The sequence below is a fragment of the Aquarana catesbeiana genome, linkage group LG05, assembly GCF_042186555.1.
Source record: "Aquarana catesbeiana isolate 2022-GZ linkage group LG05, ASM4218655v1, whole genome shotgun sequence".
Classification (NCBI taxonomy): Eukaryota; Metazoa; Chordata; class Amphibia; order Anura; family Ranidae; genus Aquarana; species Aquarana catesbeiana.
Window position 1 is genome coordinate 374,398,781 of NC_133328.1, and position 12,450 is coordinate 374,411,230.

General features: G+C 41.4%; 1 protein-coding gene across 4 annotated transcripts in view; it reads right to left on the reverse strand.

The window, feature by feature from the left end:
* ECI2 (enoyl-CoA delta isomerase 2) overlaps nt 1-11,938 on the reverse strand; it is a 116,704-nt gene extending 104,766 nt beyond the window's left edge. For 2 of the 4 annotated variants that reach the window (XM_073630988.1, XM_073630991.1), the window contains exon 1: nt 11,779-11,938. In XM_073630988.1, the coding sequence (XP_073487089.1) occupies nt 11,779-11,840 (62 nt within the window). In that variant the 5' untranslated portion in view covers nt 11,841-11,938. Of the gene's footprint in view, nt 1-11,586; nt 11,736-11,778 lie in introns of those variants that run through there. The other 2 variants (XM_073630990.1, XM_073630989.1) reach the window with 2 other exon arrangements.
* Between the last annotated feature and the right edge of the window lie 512 nt (nt 11,939-12,450).

A 12,450-nucleotide genomic window follows, 5' to 3' on the forward strand; every position in this document is an offset into this window, starting at 1 on the left:
ATAAACCGGAGGTGTGATTCCTCTTTAAATCTTCAGTAAATCTTCTAAGACAGTGCAGAAATAGGAAAAGGGGGCTGCTTACCAGATTTGATGGATCCCCACCACAGAGATCATACGAGCCTGAACAAACTCCTCTCAGGGTCAGGAACAGCTGGTCTTTGAGTAGAGACAGACTTCCCTCCACACCTGGTAGTTGAAATTGTGTAGTTGTGGTGACGTCAGGTCCTCTGGCTCCACCCAACGTACGTTTCTCCTAAACAGGCATCGACTGGGAGAGGAGCCTCCTCTCCCAGTCGATGCCTGTTTAGGAGAAACGACCACTCGATGCCTGTTTAGGAGAAACGTACGTTGGGTGGAGCCAGAGGACCTGACGTCACCACACTCTCGGCTGATCGGCTTTGGCGTTGGCTGTGTTTTTTAATTGCTACGGTGTTTTACCCTGCCAATGCTTTGCTGTCAGTTGTCCATTCATGGATTAAAGCATATTAAACTACTGCACAATGAAGCGCCTCTTTTTCTTTTAAAATATACTATTTCCTGCTACGAGTGGTCTTGCTGGAGCAGCTAATGGAGGAGAGCGTTCCTGATTGCCGCCTCTGAAATTTCAACTACCAGGCGTGGAGGGAAGTCTGTCTCTATTCAAAGACCAGCTGTTCCTGACCCCGAGAGGAGTTTGTTCAGGCTCGTATGATCTCTGTGGTGGGTATCCATCAAATCTGGTAAGCAGCCCCCTTTTCTGCACTGTCTTAGAAGATCCATAGAAGATTTACTGAAGATTTAAAGAGGAATCACAACTCCGGTTTATGATACCATCATTTTCCATATGAACTATCATTTTTTCATATTCACATTATTATTTGATTAGCACACTGAACTTTTTTCTTCAATCAATAGGAGTTGCCTATAAATTTCCATGTCAGGTGGCAAAAAAAAAAAAAAGATTAAGATGAGGTTGTTAATTGAAATACAGCTGCCATAATATTTAACAAAGCCAAGATGGATGAGAAAAGAAACAATATATATCCCATCCATCTTGGCGTTGTTAAATATTATGGCAGCTGTATTCCAATTAACAACCTCATCTTAATCTTTTTTTTTTTTTTCACTCAATAAGGGTCTATTGTATAAAATGTAAATTACAAAATTGTTATCTAAACTAATCCCATCTTACAAATTTCCCCAATAACCTGGATTTCATTTCCAACCAAAGGTTGTCTAAACCAGTTACAATATATCTGTATTATTAATAAAATTGTTAAACTCATATTAGAAATGAATACTCAAGTGATAATCTCAATATCACACCCTAATACTAATATATATCCACATATATATATATATATATATATATATATATATATATATTTCCTTAAAAGGAGGACATTTTACTTAGATTCCCCTTTTTAAATGCACTGTCTCCACTATCAAAGGATATTCAATTTGTGTACTACATGGTTAAATGTAACCTTCATTTTATCATGTTTGGAAAACAGATTCAAAATAATTGTGATCACATTGTTTATCATTAGATTAATTAACCCGGCACATTTTGTTATTAATGTTTTGTCTAAAAAACAGAAATTGGCGGTGTCCTTCCAGCTTATCACTGATCTCTCATCCCAGCTACATTCTCTCATAAGAGCGCAAAGGAGGGGGGGGTCACATCTACATACATGACATAAACAAGAGATAGAACTAAAGGTTCCAGCATTCACACACATACACAAATATCTCTCTAAAATCGCTAATACATTTCCCCCCCCATTTGTACACAACACATGCATATCATTCTCTCACTTTCTTTTAACTCTTTAATAATTCCCTGCTTAAATTCTGTTTTGCTTATTTTGTTCTGATATCCTTTGCATCTCATGTATTGTAATCCCATACTTCACATACTCTAGCTTCTATGATTCTATGATCAGACTGGCAGCCATAGTGCCCATCCCATCTTCCCTCTCTGACAACATATAAAGTATTCTGTTTTAACTCTCATTTCTCTGTTTTGACTTTACTAGTTATAGTGCCTGACCCCAAATTCATCATTCACAACTTAATGTCAAAATGTCCTTGTCTAGTGTTAATTGTCACCCTTGATCCATCCACATCACATAGATAGCTGTTTACTCTGCATGATTCTTGGTCCCTGTGGACTTTGGTAACCCAGTTACCCATTGTGGATCCCTGTCAACTCTAACCATTAATCTAGGGGCTCAGTATAGGCAGAACCGCACCTTCGGTTCATATATTTTATAGCGCTCCTCTTGCGCTGGGTATTTTTTGAGGGTCTCTTACCCTTCATTCCCTTACTTAATTTAATGCCCATAATGACTAGCCAGTCTTCTCTACGTGTGCCTATACCCTCTTGCCTCTAAACTACTTTATCTAGCAGATATACTACATATACCTGTTAACAGCACTATTCTTCCCTTTCTTATCTATAACACTGATGGACAGTAGACAGTGATAACATATAACCACCAATCAATACAGTTCGATTAAGGGGAGTAAAATAGGTAGCATTTGTCCCAAAAATGCCTTACCGATCAAGGAAGTCTGATAACTCAAATGTAAGTAAAAGGCTTACCTCAGCTGGCTGATTCATCAGAAATTCCCAGATCATCTCAAGCTCATCATTTCGGATTCTCAGGGTCACCTGTAAATCCCCTCCTGGCTGGCTCGCCATCTGACCTGGAAATTTATAGATAGGCAACTCCTATCCTCATATTGATTAGTGGTTCCAAATTAATAATAAACTACTGCAGTAGGGAACAGACACAAAAAGCTACACTCCGCATTTTTCCAAATAACTGTTCTGCTTTATTAATGACGCAATTGAAGGTTTTTATACACATGATTACGTAGGTATCACATTAATATTACAATTGTACTTTCATGGTAACAAGGGGCGTAACATAGGCAGGCTAATTCTAATCAGGACTCGAAAGAATGCAAAAATGTACTGAAAACATTATTAGTGCCGTGTGCACAGTGAGGGCAATGTGCAATACAAACAAAATAGAATACAATTATATACAGAACTTAAAACTTTCCATACATTTTTTTTTTTTTTTTTTATATTATACACACACTCACCAGCCACTTTATTAGGGGTAAACCTGTTCAATTGCTTGGTAATACAAATTGCTAATCAGCCAATCACATGGAAGCAACTCAATGCATTTAGGGATCCAGACGTGGTGAAGACGACTTGCTGAAGTTAAAACCGAGCATCAGAATGGGGAAGAAAGGAGACTTAAGTTACTTTGAACGTGACATGGTTGTTGGTGCCAGACAGGCAGGTCTGAATATTTAAAAGAAAAAACTGTTGATCTACTGTGATTTTCACACACAACCATCTCTGTGGTTTACAGAGAATGGTCCGAAAAAGAGAAAATATCCAGTGAGCGACAGTTGCATGGAGAAAAAAAATGCTTCCTCGGCTTCTGAACTGTAAACAGAAGCGGAGGAAGTGATGCACCAACACTACACGTACATTAAAACAAGCAGGCACACTTTTCACCCCCCAATCACCCCCCCCCCCGATCATCCCCTGTCAGTGTGACACCAATAGCAGTTTTCTTTTTTTCTGATTATTGCACTGGTGTCATTTGTGACAGTTATAAGTGGTAGGGCAGTTAGTGGTAGGCCTCTTTAGGTCTAGGGTACCCCCCTAATAAAGTTTTAACCCCTTGATCACCCCCCCGTCGCCAGTGTCACTAAGCGATCGTTTATCTGATCGCTGTATTGGTGTCATTAGTGTCACGGGTGATGCTAGTTAGGCAGGTAAGTATTTAGGTTCGCCATCAGGTGTTTCTAGCGTCAGGTACCCCCATATACTACCTAGTAAAGGTTTTAACTCCCCGATTGCCCCCTAGTTAACCCTTTCACCAGTGATCACCGTATAACTGTTACGGGTGATGCTGGTTAGTTTTTTATAGTGTCAGGGTACCCGCCGTTTATTACCTAATAAAGGTTTAACCCCCTAATTGCCCGGCGGGTGATATAAGTTAGGATTTAGAATCAGATAGGGTCTGCATCGCCCCAGGCAGCGTCAGGTTAGTGCCAGTACCGCTAACACCCACGCAGGCAGCATACACCTCTCTTAGTGGTACAGTATCTGAACGGATCAATATCTGATCCAATCACATCTATACTAGCGTCCTCAGCAGTTTAGGGTTCCCAAAAACGCAGTGTTAGCGGGATCAGCCCAGATACCTGCTAGCACCTGCGTTTTGCCCCTCCGCCCAGCCCAGCCCACCCAAAGTGCAGTATCGATCGATCACTGTCACTTACAAAACACTAAACAAGTAACTGCAGCATTCACAGAGTCAGGCCTGATCCCTGCGATCGCTAACAGTTTTTTGTTAGCGTTTTGATACAGTCGCTAACAGTCAGGGGCTTTTTTTACCTGTGAGTCTCACTACTGTACCACTAAATTTAGAGCCCAAAATGGCAAATTGAAGGTACAGTAGTGAAGAGGCCTACATGTTTCTGAGCATGACAGATAGTGAAGAGGAAGTCACTCATCTGTCAGATTCAGGCTCAGAATACGAACCTGTAGACAGCAGCGGCTCCATGACAGATAGCTCTGACGAAGGAGTTGTGGTCCCTGCCAAGGTCAGGCGTACCAGATCCCAATCCTCTTCTGCTGTTGAGGTGCAAGAACCACAGGGCTCTCGTATGGAGCAGAGAAGTACTAGCGCCGCTATTCCTTCTGGTGAACTGGCAAGCACCAGCGGCCTAGTACACCCTGGTCATACATCCAGCACTGCAGTAACACTTGGTGATGTGGCGAGTCCCATAAGTGCAGTTCAAGCTGGCGAGGTGGCAAGCACAAGTAGTGTCCCGCTGCCACCAAGAAGACGACAAACACAGGCCCATAGTGCCCTTCCTGCTGCATTCGCCAATCCTAATTGGGAACCCACCACTTCTGCAGCACCCGTACTTCCCCCATTCACTGGCCAACCCGAAATTCAGGTGGAAACAGTTTATTTTACGTCACTTGATTTTTATTTGTGTTTTTCACCAAAGATCTCTATAGATCTATTGTGGACCAAAGCAATTTGTACGCTGGTCAACACATTGCCACTATTCCCCAGTCCTCCCTTGCCAGAGATTGGAAATCAATTACGGTTTCCGAATTTAAGATCTTTCTGGGCCTATCCCTCCTCAAGGGCATAACCAAAAAGAGTGAGTTGCGGTCATATTGGTCCACTGACCCAATTCACCATATGCCCGTGTTCTCTGCTTCCATGGCCAGGGCACGATAACAGCAGATTTTGCCGTTCATGCACTTCAACAACAATGAACTCTGTCGTCCTCGTGGAGACCCTGGATACGACAGATACGGCTCTACAAAATTCAGCGCCTCGTAAACCACTTCAACCAACATTTTGCAGACTTGTTTACTGTCCATTAAGTTGTCTGCGTTGATGAGTCCCTGATTAAGTTTTCTGGCCGCTTGTCATTCAAACAGTACCTTCCCAGCAAGCGTGCCAGATAAGGGGTCAAGATGTATAAGCTTTGTGACAGGGCCACAGGCTATACATGTAGTTTTATGGTTTACGAGGGAAGAGATAGTCACGTAGAGCCGACAAACTGCCCTGACTACATAGGAAGCGCTGGCAAGATTGTGTGGGACTTGGTGTCACCATTATTCGGAAAGGGGTACCACTTGTACGTGGACAATTATTACACCAGCGTGCCACTTTTTAGTCACTTTGTTGATCATCAGATTGGAGCATGTGGCACCGCGCTTTCCCCAGCAGCTTGTAGATTCCCCTCTTAGGCTGGGGGAGAGAGCCTGCTTGAAGTGTAATAACTTGCTCGCTATGAAGTGGAGGGATAATAAGAATGTTTTCGTTCTTACCTCCCTTCATGCAGACACGGCTGTCCAAATTACTACGGCGACGTATTGTGGAGAAACCCCTCTGTGTCCACGAATATAACCAAAATATGGGAGGGGTGGACCTCCAGGACCAGTTGTTGGCGCCGTACCTAGTTGCCCGTAAGGCCAGACGTTGGTATAAAAAAGTGTCTGTATACTTATTTCAATTGGCTTTGCTGAACGCTCATGTGCTATACAGAGCTTCAGGATGGACGGGATCCTTCCTTAAATTCCAGGAAGAGATCGTCAGAGCCCTTCTGTTTCCAGACGGTGCTCCACCTCACCTTCCCCAACCAAATGCAGTAAGCATTTTCCTTATGTCCTCCCGAGTACCCCTACCCAACGAGCCCCCCCAAAGAAAATGTTGTGTCTGTAGAAAGCGTGGATATAGGCGTGAGACTCTCTATTATTGTCCCTCCTGTCCTGACAATCCTGGTCTTTGCATTGGTGAATGTTTTGAGCACTACAACACACTAGTTGAGTTTTAGCGTAGGGTACAGCATTGCACAGACTAGGCACACTTTCACAGGGTCTCCCAAGATGCCATCGCATTTTGAGAGACCCGAACCTGGAACCAGTTACAGTTACAAAAGTTACAGTTACAAAAAAAAAAAAAAAAAAAACACAAAAAAATCAAAAATAGTTGTCTTTTTATTGTTCTCTCTCTATTGTTCTGCTCTTTTTTGCTGTATTCTATTCTGCAATGTTTTATTGTTATTATGTTTTATCATGTTTGCTTTTCAGTATGTAATTTTTTTATAATTTACTGTTTACTGTGTTTTATTGTGAACGATTTTTTGTTTTCAGGTACCCCATTCAGCTGCAGAGCGGATTTATTTATCTTGACAGCAACAGCGTTTGCTCCCACGATGCATTAAGCCGTGACTCCAGCGCTGTCGGAGGCGATATCACCACCACAGTTAAAAAAAAAAAAAAAAAAAAAAAAAGAGCATATATGCCGAAGCACGGGGGCAGCAGGGGCGGAGCAGCGATTTGCTCCTAACTTTTGCGGGTAGATGCCCCCATGCTATAATATATATATATATATATATATATATATATATATATATATATATATATATATATATATATATATATATATATATATATATATATATATATATGTTAGGCACAGGTTGCCTTAAAAAATGTTTTATTCTTTACTATTTTGTTTTGTATTTGCTTTGCAGGTATGGTATGTCTTACTGTTATACTGTAATGTTACTTTGTTTTATTGTTAACCATCATTTGCTTAGCAGGTACGCCATTCAGTTGCAGCGCGGATTTATTTATCTTGACAGCAACAACGTTTGCTCCTATGATACTTAAAGCCGTGACTCCAGCACTGTAGGGGATGATTTCACCACCACAGTTAAAAAAAAAAAAAAAAAAAAAAAAAAAAAAAGAAAAAAAAAAAAAAGAAGGAGCATATATGCCGAAGCATGGGGGCAGCAGGGGCGGAGGAGCAATTTGCCCTAACTTTTGGGGCGGATGCCCCCATGCTTCGCCATATATAAATGGTGCATGTATGCCCATCATTAGAAGTGGGTGGATGAAGGGAGGTATTCTAATGGTGGGCATACCCACCGATCAATCTCTTTTTTTCATGCAGCCCACAAGCTGCATGAAAAAAAAAAAAAAGTTTACAATACATGCCCAACAAGGACCAGCAACGTACTGGTATGTTGCTGGACTTTGAGTGGTTATACCAGAATGATGCCTGCAGGTTTATGATTGGTATCATTCTTTTCAGCCAGCGGTCGGCTTTTATGTAAAAGCAATCCTAGCTTTTACAAGCAGTGGGAGGGAATGTCCCCCCCCCCCACTGTCTTCCATGGTTTTCTCTGGCTCTCCTGTCCCAACAGGGAACCCGAGAATGCAGCCGGTGATTCAGCTAGCTGACCATAGAGCTGATCAGAGACCAGAATGGCTCCAATCATCTCTATGGCCTAAGAAACCGGAAGCTACAAGCATTTCATGACTTAGATTTTGCCGGATGTAAACAGCCATTTTTACCATTGGGAAAGCATTTTGTCACACCAATCTTGGTGTGGTCAGATGCTTTGAGGGCAGAGGAGAGATCTAGGGTCTAATAGACCACAATTTTTTTCAAAAAAAAAAAAAAAAAAAAAAAAAAAAAGAGTACCTGTCACTACCTATTGCTGTCATAGGGGATATTTACATTCCCTGAGATAACAATAAAAATGATTAAAAAAAAAAAAAAAAATGAAAGGAACAGTTTAAAAATAAGATAAAAAAGCAAAAAAAATAAAATAAAAAGCACCCCTGTACCCCCCTGCTCTCGCGCAAAGGCGAACGCAAGCATCGGTCTGGCGTCAAATGTAAACAGCAATTGCACCATGCATGTGAGGTATCACCGCAAAGGTCAGATTGAGGGCAGTAATTTTAGCAGTAGACCTCCTCTGTAAATCTAAAGTGGTAACCTGTAAAGGATTTAAAAAATGTATGTAATTTGTCGCCATTGCACGTTTGTGCGCAATTTTAAAGCATGTCGTGTTTGGTATCCATGTACTCAGCCTAAGTACATCTTTTTTATTTCAAACATTTGAGCAATATAGTGCGTTTTAGTCCATTAAAATAAAAAAAAATAAAAAAAGTGTTTTTTCCCCAAAAAAAGGCGTTTGAAAAAAAAAAAAAATGAAACACCCACCATTTTATTCTGTAGGGCCTTTGCTTTAAAAAAAAAAATATATTGTTTGGGGTTTCAAAGTAATTTTCTAGCAAAAAAAAAAAAAAATATTTTTTCATGTAAACAAAAAGTGTCAGAAAGGGCTTTGTCTTCAAGTGGTTAGAAGAGTGGGTGATGTGTGACATAAGCTTCTAAATGTTGTGCATAAAATGCCAGGACAGTTCAACCCCCCCCCCCCCCAAATGACCCCATTTTGGAAAGTAGACACCCCAAGCTATTTGCTGAGAGGCATGTCGAGTCCATGGAATATTTTATATTGTGAAACAAGTTGCGGGAAAAAGACAAAATTTTTTTTTTTTTTTTTTTTGCACAAAGTTGTCACTAAATGATATATTTCTCAAACATGCCATGGGAATATGTGAAATTACACCCCAAAATACATTCTGCTGCTTCTCCTGAGTACAGGGATACCACATGTGTGGAGACTTTTTGGGAGCCTAGCCGCGTACAGGACCCCGAAAACCAAGCACCGCCTTCAGGTTTCTAAGGGTGTTAATTTTCTTGATTTCACTCCATCACAGTTTTGAAAATTGAAAAAAAAAAATTTTTCTTTCTTTCTTCATTTTCAAAAACAAATGAGAGCTGCAAAATACTCACCATGCATCTCAGCAAATAGCTTGGGGTGTCTACTTTCCAAAATGGGGTCATTTGGGGGGGGGGGGGGGGGGGTTGTGCCATCTTGGCATTTTATGGCCTTTAAAACTGTGATAGGTAGTGAAGAGTGAAATCAAAAATTTACGCCCTTAGAAATCCTGAAGGCGGTGCTTGGTTTTCGGGGCCCCGTATGCAGCTAGGCTCCCAAAAAGTCCCACACATGTTGTATCCCTATACTCAGGAGAAGCAGCAAAATGTATTTTGGGGTGCAATTCCGCATATAACCATGTGTGAGAAACTTTTTGTAAAATATTTTTTTTTTGTCATTATTCAATCACTTGGGAAAAAAAATAAAAATTCAATGGGCTCAACATACTTTCCAAAATGGGGTCATTTGGGGGGGGGGGGGGGGTTGTACTGCCCTGCCATTTTAGCACCTAAAGAAATGACATAGGCAGTAATAAACTAAAAGCTGTGTAAATTCCAGAAAATGTACCCTAGTTTGTAGACACTATAACTTTTGCACAAACCAATAGATATACGCTTATTGACTTTTTTTTTTTCTACCAAAGACATGTGGCTGAATACATTTTGGCCTAAATGTATGACTAAATTGAGTTTATTGGATTTTTTTTTTTTTATAATAAAAAGTAGAAAATATAATTTTTTTTTCAAAATTTTTGGTCTTTTTCCTTTTATAGCGCAAAAAATAAAAACTGCAGAGGTGATCAAATACCATCAAAAGAAAGCTCTATTTGTGGGGAAAAAAAAGGACTCAAATTTCGTTTGAGTACAACATTGCATGACCGCGCAATTAGCAGTTAAAGCGATGCAGTGCCAAATTGCAAAAAGTGCTCTGGTCAGGAAGGGGGTAAAACCTTCCGGGGCTGAAGTGGTTAAGATGACAGAAAGGCAACAGCAACTCAAATAACCACTTGTTACAACCAAGGTGTGCAGAATACCATCTATGAATGCACAACACATCGAACCTTAAAAGCAGATGAGCTACAGCAGCAGAAGACCACACTGGGTGCCACTCCTGTCAGCTAAGAACAGGAAACTGAGGCTACAATTCCCACAGGCTCACCAAAATTAGACAATAGAAGATTGAAAAAAACGTTGCCTGCTCTGATGAGTCTCGATTTCATCTGCAACATTCAGATGGCAAGGTCAGAATTTGGTGTAAACAACATGAAAGGATGGATCCATCCTGCCTTGTATCAATGGTTCAGGCTGGTGGTGTAATGGTGTGGGGGATATTTTCTTGGCACACTTTGGGCTCCTTAGTACCAGTTAAGCATCATTTAAACGCCACGGCCTACCTGAGTATTGTTGCTGACCATTAAGGAGCTCAGGCGTGTTTGCAGCTCCACGTGCCATGCCCCACACCTGCCAGGAAGCTCTGCAGTGGTAATCACAGGCAGTGAGACATTTCCCGATCTGTGCCCATCCTTACTGACCATGTCCATCTTTTTATGACTACATTGTACTCATCTTCTGATGGCTACTTCTAGATGGATAATGCACCATGTCACAAAGCTCAAATCATCTCACCACTGGTTTCTTGAACATGACAATGAGTTCACTGTACTTCAATGGCTTCCATAGTCACCAGATCTCAATCCAATAGAGGACGCGCAGACTCGCTGCCGAGGGTTCTCAACTGTTGATTGGATAGATTGATAACAGCGCAGCTATTGGCTCCCGCTGCTGTTAATCAATTCCAATGATGCGAGCACCGGGGGGCGGGGCCAAGCCCTGCATTCGGCCTCTATGGACGCCAAATGCTGGACTCGGGAGCACGCCTGCAAGGTAATCCCCCTTGTGAAAGCGCTTCTCCGAGGGGGGTTATCAGATGTGGGGAGGAGCCGCAAGAGCCGCCGGGGGACCCCAGAAGACCAGGATCAGGACCACTCTGTGCAAAACGAGCTGCACAGTGGAGGTAAGTATAAAATGTTTGTTATTTAAAACAAAATAAAAAAAAAAAAAAAAAAACAAAGGTTTTTTCTTTTAACCTTTACAATCACTTTAAAGGCAGTTCTGAAGGAAAAAGGGGTCCAACCCGGTACTTGCAAGGAGTATGTAATAAAATGGCATGTGTAATATATATAAAAATGAGTTCTACTATATATTAATACAATGAGGTGTAAAGATTAGCATTATATCATGTTATAAAGGAGGTAATGGTCTGCTTTCACTCCCCCCCCCCCCCCAGCAGGCTTGTTAGCTTTGATTTGATCCTGCATTATACAATTTAGAAGAACAATGAATGAGAGGGTAATAAACAGAGAATTGTTCTAATTGGATCACTAGCTCTGTGCACAACCACCTCTCAGCCCTCTGTATGAAGTGTGACCTGTCACTCACACAATGACTACCAAAGGTCACCCACCTGATCCAGGCTGGGGGAGGTCACACGTCCTCACACAGGATAACATACATGGAATGAGAGTAGATCTCAGTGCTCTGTTCACCGGTGACAGTGATAGCCAATGTGATGATATTACAGCATTCCTCCCCCCGTCACTTCCGCATTATCCCAGACAGCCCGATATGTGACATTACACGTATAGAGGAAGCTCACCTCATTGCTTTAGAAAGGGTGAGCCGCACGGAGCTCGGCACATACAATAACGAAGCAGCCATTAATAGTGAAAACTTCAGGAGTTCGGTACAGAGTGAGTGACAGGCTACTGCCCCTCCTCTGCCCCGCCTCTTCTCCTCCGGCTCCCACTCAGCACTCACGTACCATGTTTACATTACAGCTCTAAAGCGCTTTCTGATTGGATAACGCTCTGGTCGAAAGCCGTCCCCTGGCAAAGAATATATATTGTGAGTTAGCTCCCTCTGCTGGCAAAACTAGTGCTCTGCATTTATTCTCACCTCTAGAAACAGCTGTAGGTCGAAGAATCTGATTTTATTTCAGACATATAAAAAAAAAAAAAAAATGAATAAAGACGTGCTAATCAGTATTTGTTCATGTTTAAATCAAATTCGTTATTACACTGTACCACGTGTTCTATAAATACTATAATATGTGGTAAATCAATTTAAAAAAGGTATTATTAAAATGGGCTTGGTTTCGCCGCTCCCCATATTGCTTTTATAAAGCGTGATCACATTTTATTTGAATGCCGTTTTTTTTTTTATGAAGAATAAACAACCAACCTTTTTGACCTACACCATTGGAAGCCCTTCTCCCTTTGTTTTACATATTGCCTGCTCTATGACCTTGCCTGACCTTCCCACCTAGTGA